The 13,349-nt window shown below is 40.3% G+C and overlaps 1 protein-coding gene across 6 annotated transcripts in view; it reads left to right on the plus strand.

The window, feature by feature from the left end:
* The window catches only part of PLEKHA7 (pleckstrin homology domain containing A7), a 437,534-nt gene that overhangs the window by 313,450 nt on the left and 110,735 nt on the right, over positions 1-13,349 (plus strand). For 5 of the 6 annotated variants that reach the window (XM_033928326.1, XM_033928327.1, XM_033928331.1 and 2 more), the window contains 3 exons: positions 1,085-1,171; positions 2,476-2,595; positions 5,609-5,662. In XM_033928326.1, coding sequence (XP_033784217.1) covers positions 1,085-1,171; positions 2,476-2,595; positions 5,609-5,662 — 261 coding nt within the window. The remainder of the gene's footprint in view (positions 1-1,084; positions 1,172-2,475; positions 2,596-5,608; positions 5,663-13,349) is intronic. The other variant, XM_033928328.1, reaches the window with a different exon arrangement.

Raw genomic sequence — 13,349 nt, forward strand, 5'->3', positions numbered from 1 at the left:
TTACAGTCAGCAAAAGGCAGGAATAGAGAATGGCATAGGGACAAATTTTTCCCCGTCCCCACGGGAAGTCATTTTCCTGACCCTTTCCAGCGAGTTCTTTTCCTGCCCCTGCCCCATTCCTGCAAGCTCCGTCCTCATCTGCACAAGCCTCAAACGTTTTAAAATCATAAGTAGCAACATTCCAGAGCTCAGATGGTGATGTCATAATGCCTCATTCCACCAATGCCTGAGCTCCGTCCTCATCTGCACAAGCCTCAAACGCTTTAAAATCCTAAGTAGCAACATTCTAGAGCTCAGATTGTGATGTCATAATGCCTCATTCCACCAATGCCTAAGCTCCATCCTCATCTGCATAAGCCTCAAACCCTTTAAAATCCTAAGTAGCAACATTCTAGAGCTCAGATTGTGATGTCATAATGCCTCATTCCACCAGTGCCTAAGCTCCATCCTCATCTGCATAAGCCTCAAACCCTTTAAAATCCTAAGTAGCAACATTCTAGAGCTCAGATTGTGATGTCATAATGCCTCATTCCACCAATGCCTAAGCTCCATCCTCATCTGCATAAGCCTCAAACCCTTTAAAATCCTAAGTAGCAACATTCTAGAGCTCAGATTGTGATGTCATAATGCCTCATTCCACCAATGCCTAAGCTCCATCCTCATCTGCATAAGCCTCAAACCCTTTAAAATCCTAAGTAGCAACATTCTAGAGCTCAGATTGTGATGTCATAATGCCTCATTCTACCAATGCCTAAGCTCCGTCCTCATCTGCACAAGCCTCAAACGCTTTAAAATCATAAGTGTTTGAGGCTTGTGCGGTGAAGGCAGAGCTTACAGGAATGGGACAGGGACAGAGCAACAAAACTCGCAGGGACAGGATGGGGAAATTGAGTTCCTGCAGGGACAAATTTGTCCTCATGTCATTCTCTAATAGGGCTCACGTTTCCTCTCCAGAAGTAGAAAAATGGCTAACTCACCAAGTTGCCCTGTGCCTGGCTTGAGCTGATTTTTATGTGAAACTTCCCACAGGGTTTTTGAACAAGTATGTATGATATTTGCACATGGTTTCTTTTTACTGTTACAGGCTGCTACGCATGTCGATAGACGATCAATGCCTTCTATGGGATATATGACGCACACCGTAAGTGCACCCAGCTTACATGGGAAATCGGTGAGCATTTTGCTAAATACTTATCTTGAAACGTTAAAACTTTTTAGAATTCATTCCCCGGTATGCGAGGAAATTAATGTTAAAACTAATCTTCTCTGCACGCTGTGCCAGGAGTGTTTTGTTTAATCTACCTTCCTATAATTTCTGTAGCATTGTTACGTTGGAGCTGCCAGAAATTTTTGAACAGGTTGGTGCTAGGTACAATTTCCTTTTCTTCTTGAATCATCTCCCTGCTAAGGCTAAATTTTGACTTTTTAAGTATTTCATTAATTTTACCTTTATCATAGTGGCATTGTAGGATATAGGGTTGCCAACTGGATCCAGGGTTGGTCCAGTCCTGGGTTTACCCCTATTGCTTATAGGGACTTGTAGTTCTTTCCCCATTGCATTCCCTATGAAAAACAAGACTATAAGCCCCTGCATGCAGTGGGGTAATCCCAAAACTGGATCAACCCTATTGGATAAATCTGGATCCAGTTGGCAACTTTAGGTATATTCACAGCTGACTAGCTGAAAGATTTTACTTCTTATCAAAGAATATTATTTGTTGTTTTCCTCCATTGTATTGTATCCTCTTGGGTAGCTGAATATTCAGGAACCCCTTTATAGTTCCCTCCTCTTCAAACACAAGGTCCCACAATAATGCAGGCAGCCATCAACTCCAGCATGCTCTAATCTCAACATCGTGACTTCCCAAGGCCTTTCTGAATAGGACTCTACCATCTCTACCATCCAAGGGCTACTTGGTTAACAAATGCTTGTGGGCTTTTACATAGCTGTTAAAGCCCAGCTATATTAGATGCTTTTAACGCATCCTCTGGCAACAAGTTCCACAGCTTGATTGATTATCGAATGAGTAAATGGCTTCTCCAGTTTGTTTTAAGAGTGCCTGGCGATGCCTAATGATGCCTACATGAACAGTAGGCGTGGTTGGCTTACGCATTGCTAGGCATCTGAGTTAGGCATTGGTAAATTAAGCCAGTGCCTACCCCCAGGATTCCTAGTGATGCCTAAGCATGCCTAGGCACTGCTAGGTGGGTTTCTATAAATGGTGCCAGTGTGGCAAGATTCTTTGCAGTTCCTCAGTCCCATCAACACGAAGAGTGTGCAATCTGCCAGAAAGACCTGGCTCATCTAGCCTGGCTCATTTAGGCCCGGCTTTTCCACTAGGAGTTCTAGTTTGTGTATGAAATGCTTTTTTTTTTTTTGGGGGGGGGGGGGCGCAAAGGTTGAAATATGTTATCGCAGTGACTCTGCCTGAAGACTGCTAATTTCTTCTTTGCAATGTGTCTGAATACCTGCAGCCTGAAGAGCTAACATTGCTTCTCATTCGATTAAGGAGACATCAGGCTATGTTGGCTGGTGTACGAAATTACACAATCGGCCAATTACAGCAGTATGCGCCAACTAATCCCACCTACCAGGTCAGCTGCTGAGTAGCTCATTTCTGCTTTACAGTTTGTGGCTATCCCAACGCTTCCTAGTGGTCTGCTCGCCTTTGTGCTGCTGTTTTGTTACCAATTTGCCCATCCTTCAGTAGACGAGCCTCTAAGTCATAATGTGGTTTCCTTTGCTTTTGTACATTTTTAAGCTGAATGTGCTTTTCTCCAGAGATGTGTAAACTAAAGAGAAAGATGACGGTTGGCTTTCAGTATGTCACTTCATTAGCATGTTTATTTGTATTGATTGAATGCATACAAGTGCTATCTCCTCGAAGTGTCTACCTTGACAATATGTCACTGTTCTGCAGCCAGACCATGATCGTACATGAGTGTGCGTCTGCCCTGGGGTCCACATTATGTTTGCTCGAATTATTAGTTAAAATGGGGTAAAATGATTGACTTTCTTGGTTATCGCAAAGGAGAATAAGGTTTCATGGATGAAAATGCTCGGGGGTGTAGGTTATTGAAAGCGGTTCTTCTAATGGAAAGAGTAGAACTTGACCTATTCCATAGTCTTAACCCTGCAGTAGCCAACACAAAGGAAAACATAATGAAGTAAATAGTAGAACGCATAAGTCGTGTGCAAATTAAGCTAAGGAAACACTTCTTCTCAAATTGGTAGAGTATTACCGTAGTGCGGAACAATGATATTTGAAGACTTGCATTCAAGTTTGACTTTTATCACCATTTCATCTTCAGCAGATCACATATCTTCCTTGTAGAGATACGGACTTGTTGGTGTGCATTCGGTTCAGTAGTGCAACTTCAAATATTTTGTGCATAGTACATTGATTTAATATTTATTAAGTCAATTAAGGCCGGATTCTATAAATGGCACCTAATTTGGCAGGTGCCTTGAAAAAAAGGCGCCAGCAGCATGTCAATCATGCTTAGGCGCTATTTACAGATTCGCACCTTATGGGGCCTATCACAAAACTTAGGTGCCAGTAATGTAGGCCAGGGTTTTACTCGTACATTGCAGGTGCTTAAATTCTTTTCAGAATCGCGTCTAATGGCGCCCATCTCTGTCTCCATCCCCAAACATGCACATTTAGGTATTAGTTGCCTACCTTTTATAGAATTGGGTAGGCGCTGATGGGCCAATTAAAAAAAAATTTTTTTCCCAATTATGAGCTTGTTAAAGCTCGTGTAGGTGATTAATGTAAGCACCTAGCATAGGTGCGTTTCATAGAATCTGGCTCTAAGTGTGTGTTAAATTTTTTTTTTTTTAATGTACATTAAAATGTTTTATTAAAATGAATGTGTAAAACTGGAAACTTTCAAAAATTGGAGAAAAGGGTCAAATAAACGAAGGTGTTTTTCCATTGTTCGCATCACTATTTCTATTTATTATATTTGCTGTGTTTTGCATGGTTGAATCAGTGGCATAGCGAGGGTGAGAAGCGCCCGGGGCGCAGGTGTCCCATGTGCGAACCCTCTCCTTCTTTGATCTCACCTGACGTGCACACCTCCCCCTTCCCTTCCCCCTGTACCTGTAGTTGAAGTTGTTGCTTGCGGTGGTCAACAATGTGCTCCTTGTGACCCTGTCGGCTCTCCCTCTGATGTCACTTCACGTGCGCTGTGCCCAGAAGTGGTGTCAGCGGGAGAGCCGCCAGGGTTGCAAAGAGCACGTTGTTGACCACCGTGAACAACAACTTCCGCTAGAGGTATGGGGGGAGGAAGGGGGCATGCGCGTGGAGGGGAGGAATGGGAAGAGGCGGGGCCCCCCCTCCTCCCCCCTTACTACGCCACTGGGTTGAATTCTCTTGGGGAGCTACATCTGTGTAGTGCATTATCCCAACCTCTAAAGCAAGTCTTGATTGCAATTTTTTTGGGGGAGGGTGGGAAATAGAAAAGTGGAGAAATTTGGAAAGCTTTATTATGTGGGTTTCCTTTTCTACAGTTCTTTTTAGTTAGGACTATTTTAGTTTCATCCCTAGGTTAATTCATCATTTCACCTTAGATAGAAACTGCTATCTCACCCTTTACGTCGGCCTGTCCTTAAGAACCTAAAGAGATGAAGATTAACTTTCTGGAACTTAAAAGCACATTGATATTTATCAGAGAATTAAATTTTAAGAGGGAGGGATCAAGGGAGTAATGATAAAAAAGGTTTCTGTCTCTTTATAAGTCCATTTCCAGATAAATTCCTTCTTATATCATTGAGTCTTTGAAAAAGCCTGTAAAATGAATTTAGAGGACGAGATATGCAGTGCACTTATGTAGGGTTCCATTTGTGCATTCTTGGATTATCAGAGTGGATAAACAGGCATCAGCAGATGAAATCTTCATGAAGAGACTTGCCCAAGCTGCTGTAAACCTTGCTTCCTTATTTATGGCTCTATTGTGTCCTACGGCGTCTGGCTGCTGGGAAGTGACAGAATCTAATTTTTCTTACTCTCATTTCCTCTTCTGTTAAATCCTATGGCAGTCAGGGTCATTCCGTTCATGACAAATCTAAAGTTCTTGATCTAGATACTTCAGCTGTCGGTTTGCGGAGTGTGGTAAATACCTTGTTACTCTGTTGAGAGATTTGTTTGTGCAGCATTACAGCGCTTGACAAGCCCTTGGATCAGCGGAAGGTTTGACTTGATGTGCAGAGCGGTGACCCGGGGTCACGCGAAAACTTTTGAAAACGAGAAATAGCGTTCTGCTGGGCTCAACGCTGCCCTGGTTATTTGGAACTTGCAGGTCTTGTCTGCTGCAGGAGTTATTAGAACAGAGGCCAACTAAGACAATTCCCATTTTTTTCTCATGTATTTATCATGGCTGGGCAGCAGTGAAGGCTGTGAACAGTGTTGAAGGTGACATTGAGCGTAAGATTGGTCTAACTACAAACCAGATTAGGTTATAAATTACCCTATGGTAAGCAGGCTAGTGTGATCATAATGTAACACAAGCTTGCTAGAAGTGCAGCATTTGTAAATTATAGTAATAGTTGTCTAAGCATTCAAATAATTCATAATTTTGGACTAATTATTTTCTCCTTCTGCAGGCTGATGATACTTACATGCAGTTGAAAAAAGACCTGGAGTATCTAGACCTAAAGGTATAATTTGTATGTAATTACTTCTTGTTTTTGCTCATATTATGTCATGCCAATACACACATATTTGATCTTTCTTCCTGTAATATGGTTGCCATTTTAGTTGACACAAGTGTAATAGCCTGAAACTGGTTTGTTAGTTGTTAATCAGCTTTCAAGTGTTCCCTTCATCGGGTCACTGCAGAACTTGCAGAGCGTGGCGATATCTAAATGGTTGGAGTGAAGTATATATTGGATTGTTTTTAAAGCTTTAGCCAGCTAGGACATAAAAAGGATGCTGGAAGCGATGGTGAGTCTAACGGCACTTTTTGTTATCGCCAAGGAATCCTCACTCTTTCAAACAATTGATTTGGTAGATGCAACCAAGTTATAATAGAGTTGACCCCGCCAATAAATCTCAAGTTAAAATCTGTTTTCACAACCCCAAATGAAGGCTTAGTGCATGCAGATTTACATTAGCATGCACCAAGTACCCCATGGTCATTTTATAAAATAGTAAGTGCAGCATTTAGGGCCAGATTCTGTAATGGGCACCTAAAAAACATATGAAACCTTTCTCTTTAGAGAAGCATACGAGACCTAGACCTTGAATACATCCTATACAATGCAGCCTGCCCTTATGTCTTTTCATAAGAACTGGGTCAGACCAATGGTCCATCAAGCCCAGTAACCCGTTCTCACAGTGGCCAATCCAGGTCACTAGTACCTGGCCAAAACCCAAGGTGTAGCAATAATCCATGCTACCAATACAGGGCAAGCAGTGGCTTCCTTCGTGTCTTTCTCAGTAACAGACCATGAATTATGTAAGAACATAAAAATTGCCAGTGGTTCATTGTGCCCAGCAGTCTGCTCCCGCGGCGGCCCCTAGGTCAGTGCCCTAACTGAGACTAGCTTTACCTGCGTACATTCTGGTTCAGCAGGAACTTGTCTAATTTTGTCTTGAATCCCTGGAGGGTGTTTTCCCCTATAACAGCCTCCGTTAGAGCGTTCCAGTTTTCCACCACTCTCTGGGTGAAGAAGAACTTCCTTATGTTTGTACGGAATCTATCCCCTTTTAACTTTAGAGTGCGCCCTCTCGTTCTCCCTTCCTTGGAGAAGGTGAACAACCTGTCTTTATCTACTAAGTCTTTATCTTGAACGTTTCGATCATGTCCCCTTCTCAGTTTCCTTTTTTCAAGAAGAGGCCCAGTGTCTCTAATCTTTCGCTGTACGGCAACTCCTCCAGTCCCTTAACCATTTTAGTCGCTCTTCTCTGGTGCCTAAGTCTTTCTCCACTCTTAAACATGCCTACTTTGGCGTTGGGCGCCGCTTGGCACTATGCTATAGGTGCCTATCTTATGTAGAATCGCGCCTAAGAAGATATGCGCCTATCTCTCAATTAAAATTTTTTTTTCAATTATGAGTTTGTTAAAGCTCATTACTGAAGCCAATTTACTAATTGAGCTAGGCACCTAACTTTGGCACCTCTTATAGAATTTCCCTCTGTTAGCATGCACTAAGCTTTAATAAAAAGGCCTCTACGTTTACGGCTAATTGGGAACTATTCAGATATACCTGCACAAGGACAGAAATTCCAACCTGTGCAGCTTGCTTGTCAGTATCTCTGTAGTTTAACCAATAACAAATCTCTGTCTGCAAGATACACCCTGCACCGCTTGCCTGTCTGTGTATCCCACTTGCAAGAAATTCAGCAAATGCAGATTTCAAAAAATGAATGTATCCCTAAAATATGCCCTAAAATTATAAAGACCTTTGATGTATGAGGAATGGCACTGCTTTAATGAAAAAAATGCAATCTTCTGTGACTTTTTGGAACTTACTCGTGGCTATTCATAACCAACTTTTAAAGTTTTTATATGCATCTGGACTATTTGTGTAATCAAATTTATTTTGTGGAAGGGCTGAGGTTTATCTTTTACATTTTAGAATAATAATAATAATAAAAAATAACCCTCTTTAGAGCTCATACTATAAAAGTTAACAGGAACTTGTTTTTTGGAAACGCATATTTAGAGCAATAAACAAGAAGACAAAATAACTTTTTAGGTAGCAACATAATATTCAAGGGTATGTGACCTGTTGTCTTGCCCCTTGGGAGCCCCTTGGAGCAACGAGGAGTTGAGGAGCAGGAACTCAGGTCGTATAAACATTATTTTGTCTGGTCATGGGGAAAAGGAAAATTAAACCTAAAAGTTCTACACCTGCTATGTCTGGTCCCATGGACAGGCATTTGACATTTCCGGCTAATAATCCCCCACAAACGTTATTGGATTTGACTTCTCCTATATCGGGTGCATCAATGAGTCCCCTCGAAAGGACACCCCCCCCTTCACCCAGTATCAAGTGATAGTGGGAAAGACATTCCCACTATTTCCACTGAATATGTGGTAACCTCTACTCAGACAAGTAAATTAGCTTTTACTGAAATACCTAAACCACTTGAATTCTCAAGTGTAGTAGAGGATCAGCCACCAGCAGTGGAAACACAAGATATTACCCTAAAAGATTTGTGGTTAGGTACATCTAGAGTTGAAGGGTTTCTCAGAGAAGCAGTGAAACAAACATTGGACTTCTCACAGTCTGTTTCTCAAAAATTTGAGAATGTGGATTCCAATATAAGATGTTTGGATAAAAGATTAAGTGTGGTTGAAACTCAAAGTAATACACTTCAAGCTGTCTCTGTATCTGCTGTTAAGGATTCTGCGGTATTACATTCTAAAATGGAAACGATGGAAAATATGTATAGAGCGAGGAATCTCCGCTTGGTTAATTTCCCAGTAACTCATTTACTATCTTCTGAAATTTTGTTAAGGAAATACTTTAAAGAAGTACTGGGATTACCCAATGTGGAAAGTTTCCCATTAAACAATTAACAACTATGTGCCACAAAGGAAAATACAATCCGCCCAGGAGGTGGACCATCTGGTCACAAATGATGTAAATTTGACAGAGTTTTTGGAGGATAGTCAGGATGTGATTCAAAGTAGGTCCACTATGGTAATAACATGCATGAGTGAGATAGATAAAATGTTAATAATGAAACTTTACTTCAAAAATAGATTGACAAAATTTTTGTGGAGACTTGGTTAGAATTTTTCCCGATGTCTCGAGAGCTACGCAATTAAGAAGGAAAGAATTTTTAAAACTAAAAACAAGAGTGGTAGCCCTCGACGCAACGTATTATCTAAAATTTCCTTGTAAATGTCTTGTTCAATTACAATTATATCATGTATTGAAATTGTCTACAATAGTTTGTTTTAAGGACTCACATTACATGATACATTTTCTGATGTTGTTTGTATATTTTTGTACAGAGCACCGTCAAGGTAAAAACCTCTGACCATAGAATTCTTCGTCGGTCCAACCTTTATTATTTTGTAAATTTTTGTAAATACTTTTTAACTTAATTTTAACTTAATTTTTTTACTAAACTTTAAAAGCCATCAGACTGTCACTTAGCTTTAGCTTATAGTGATACCACTCGGTCTTCACCGCCGGTCTTCACCGGGCGGTATCACTATAAGCTAAAGCTAAGTGACAGTCTGATGGCTTTTAAAGTTTAGTAAAAAATTAAGTTAAAATTAAGTTAAAAAGTATTTACAAAAATTTACAAAATAATAAAGGTTGGACCGATGAAGAGTTCTATGGTCAGAGGTTTTTACCCTGACGGTGTTCTGTACAAAAATATACAAACAACATCAGAATATGTATCATGTAATGTGAGTCCTTAAAACAAACTATTGTAGACAATTTCAATACATGATATGATTGAAGACACAACTGAGGCATATATTTATATATTTGTTAAATTACAAGACATTGAATATGTATTTTGGGATCCTATTCCGTTGCAACAATTTTTATTAGCTAAATGAGTGTTTTCCTTTATTAAATATGTTTCACTACTGAGAATTGGAGGATGTAATAGTCCCATAAATAGTAGGGATTGGTTTAAGATTCACAAGGATGAATCAAGAACCAATTCTTTAATTTTCTTCTTATTTTTGTAATTGAATTTAGTAGTATGTCTTCCCATGTTTGTGGGCTTGGAAAGGAATTTTGTTTACCGGTATATGTTTAATTATTGTACGAATCCTTTTTTTTTCCTGGTATCGTCTGATATTGTAATTATTAAATGTGTGTATAAAAAGAAAAAGAAAAAGCAACATAATATTCAAGGGCATGTGACCTGTTGTATGAGTAAGGATGAGGGGAAAGTAACATTTATGGCTTGAAAACAGAGATTTGTGAGCAGCAGTGCCACATAAAAAAAAATACCATATAATCTTAAGAAATGTATTTGCACATCCTTGGATAAAAGAACTTCAAAATTTCCTTCATGGTTTCTATATATATCTATTTTGCCTTTTTAAATTTTCTTTGCCTTTGGTTTTTATGTCCTGTTTCTTCATTCCTGCAAAGTATATGCAGTTTTAGGCTTGCTTGCTTTCTGTAATTTGGTTGCAAGTGGGGAAAACCTGTGGGGATCTAAATCAAAGGCTGTCAAATCGTAATTTCCTGTTCTGAAAAAGTGCGTGGGGACATTTAATTTTCCCTCCTGCTTAGTAACATAATCAAACTCACGTTGAGCCTTGCTGGATCAGGCAAGAGTGAACTAGAGGTTAATGTAGTGAGCTGAGATCCTGAGGAACCGGGTTCGATTCCCGCTGCAGCTCCTTGCGGTTCTGGGCAAGTCACTTAACCTTTCGTTGTCCGAGGTGCAAAACACACCTTAGATTGTGATCCACTAGGCACAGAGAAAGTACCTGCATATAATGTGTACAGTGCTTCATATGCCCAGTGGCGCTATAGAAATAAGTAATAGTTTGCACCACAGCTTCTTTGCATTATGGGTAGTTTTATAAAGCATTTGTGTAAAGCTTGTTATGCATGCAGAAAATGACTCTCACAAAATCGCACTTGAATGCACATTCTTATAAAGGTTATGCCTAGTTTTAGATACTTTTCATATATGCTTTGAGCAGAGCTGGGGCAGAGTTGCAACGTAAATACCGAGTTGATAAAATGCATGTGACATATGTAAAGTACACATGTATGTTACACTTTTGGAGTACGTGTGTGGAAGAGCATTTGTTTGCTAATAGGAATCATTCTAGGACAGATGTGGACAACTCCGGTCCTCGAGGGCCGGAATCCAATTGGGTTTTCAGGATTTCCCCAATGAATACACATTGACAGCAGCGCATGCAAATGGATCTCATGCATATTCATTGGGGAAATCCTGAAAACCCGATTGGATTCTGGCCCTTGAGGACCGGAGTTGCCCATGTCTGGTCTAGGAGTATACCTTCATAAAATAGGTGAATTTGGAAACATTTCACATAGGTGACCTGTTATAATATAACATATCAAATCTTACAAACGAAGAAACATGGCGGTAGATAAAGGCCAAATGATCCATCTAATTTGCCCACTGTCTCCTCCTCTTCCTAAGTGATCCCACGTGCCTGTCCTATGCTTTCTTGAATTCAGACACCGTCTTTGTCTCCTTCACCTTTACCGGGAGACTATTCCACGAATAGATTTTGGTTTCTATAATTTCCTTAGATTACTCCTGAGCCTATCGCCTCTTAACTTCACCCTACGCCCTCTCATTCCAGAACATCCTTTCAATGAAAGAGATTTGACTCATGCGCATTTACGTCACATAGGTATTTAAATCCCTTAATAAAGCTTAATACCATGATAAAGCTTAACCCCCCTCTTACCATCCCCTCCCTAACCCCAGATCCTACTTTTCCCTCTCTTGGAAACCTTCTCTGATCTAACGTTGTAACCCTTCTTCCATAACTCTTTTTGTAATCCGCTTTGAACCGAAAGGTAATGGCGGAATAGAAATTTGTAATGTAATTGCACAAAATATTCTACTGGCCATATCTCTCCCTGTGTACCCTAGTATCCTTTTAGCTTTTGTCATTGCCTTTTCAACCTGTTTGGCCACCTTAAGATCATCACATACAATCACACCCAAGTCCCGCTCCTCTTTTGTGCGCAAAAGTTTTTCACCCCCTAAATTGTAGCATTCCCTCAGGTTTTTGCAGCGTAACTGCATGACCTTGCATTTCTTAGCTGCCATATTTCAGGCCATTCTTCAAGCTTGGCTTGGTCCTTCCTCATGTTATTCACACTATCAGGGATGTCTACTCTATTGCAGATTTTGGTATCATCCTCAAAGAAGCAAATCTTACCATACAGTCTTTCAGCAATATCGCTTACAAAAATGTTATACACCATATCGAATAAGAGGTTCAAAATGATTTACACCATATTGTCAACAAACATCAAAGCACAAAAATTCCAATCTACAAATAGCATAATAAATCTAGAAAAGTAGAAACAAAAAGCTTCAAGTACAAGGATTTAAGAGATATATTTGTTAAAACAGCCATGATTTAAGTAACTTGTGAAATCTAAGGAAATTAAGTTCTGTTCAAAATACCTCCATATGTGTATATAGGCATATCTTTATATATGTATGTATTTGTGCATACACACGCTGATTTTTCTTGGGCAGTGTTTTGCTTCCCATTGTTATTTATGATTATGTTGCTAGTGAAGTATGCGCCGAGGCCTAGATTTTGTATTGTGTGACCCAAGTTGCTCCCTCAAATCTGCTGCGCACAGATATTCACACACAACTTAAGAACATAAGAATTGCCGCTGTTGGGTCGTGCCCAGAAGTCCGTTCACGCGGTGGCCCTTAGGTCAAAGACCAGTGCCCTGATTGAGTCTAGCCTTACCTACGTACGTGCCAGTTCAGCAGGAACTTGTCTAACTTTGTCTTGAATCCCTGGAAGGTGTTTTCCCCTATAACAGCCTCCGTAAGAGCGTTCCAGATTTCTACCACTCTCTGGGTAAAGAAGAACTTCCTTACGTTTGTACGGAATCTATCCCCTTTTAATTAGCTAATCAGTACCAATAATTAGCAATTGACACCTAATAATTGACGCTAATTGTGCCATCCGCAAATTTAATCACCTCGTTTGTCATTCTGATTTCCAGATCATTATATACGGTTCAGCCGTTGAACCTTAGCTTCCCTGGCTTGCATTTAGAACCAGCTGCTTCTAAGTTATTCCTTTGCGTTCAGTAAAAATTGCAGGGAGTCAACCTAGCATAAGTTGCAAGTTTCTGACAAGTTAATACTTGACAATATAAGCCTGGTCTACTAGCCAGTCATTTCAACCATCACTGAAACATTTGTTCTCCTCTTCAAACTCCTAGAGACAAGAGAATCCAAGATAGCGTCTGCCTGTTAACTCCATCCACCTAGAGCAGGGGTGGGCAACTCCGGTCCTCGAGGTCTGGAATCCAGTTAGGTTTTTAGGATTTCCCCAATGAATATGCATGAGATCTATTTGCATGCTTTCAGTGCATATTCATTGGGGAAATCCTGAAAACCCGACTGGATTCTGGTCCTCGAGGACCGGAGTTGCCCACCCCTGGCCTAGAGCATGTTACTCTATAATTTACCTTGTTATGGGGAAGAGGAAGGGCAGGGTAGAAATCAGTTGTGTGCTTTTTCCATCTGCTTCGCTCTAGACTGGGGGATGTTTTTGTCTCTTGAGTTAGAGCTGCTGTGGACTGGAGTATGTTGGCAGGCTTGAAGCAATATTCAGTTGATCATTTGTTTATATGCAATTACATTCCTATGTTTTTGTTTCTTATC

Source organism: Geotrypetes seraphini, chromosome 19 (assembly GCF_902459505.1).
Source record: "Geotrypetes seraphini chromosome 19, aGeoSer1.1, whole genome shotgun sequence".
NCBI lineage: Eukaryota > Metazoa > Chordata > Amphibia > Gymnophiona > Dermophiidae > Geotrypetes > Geotrypetes seraphini.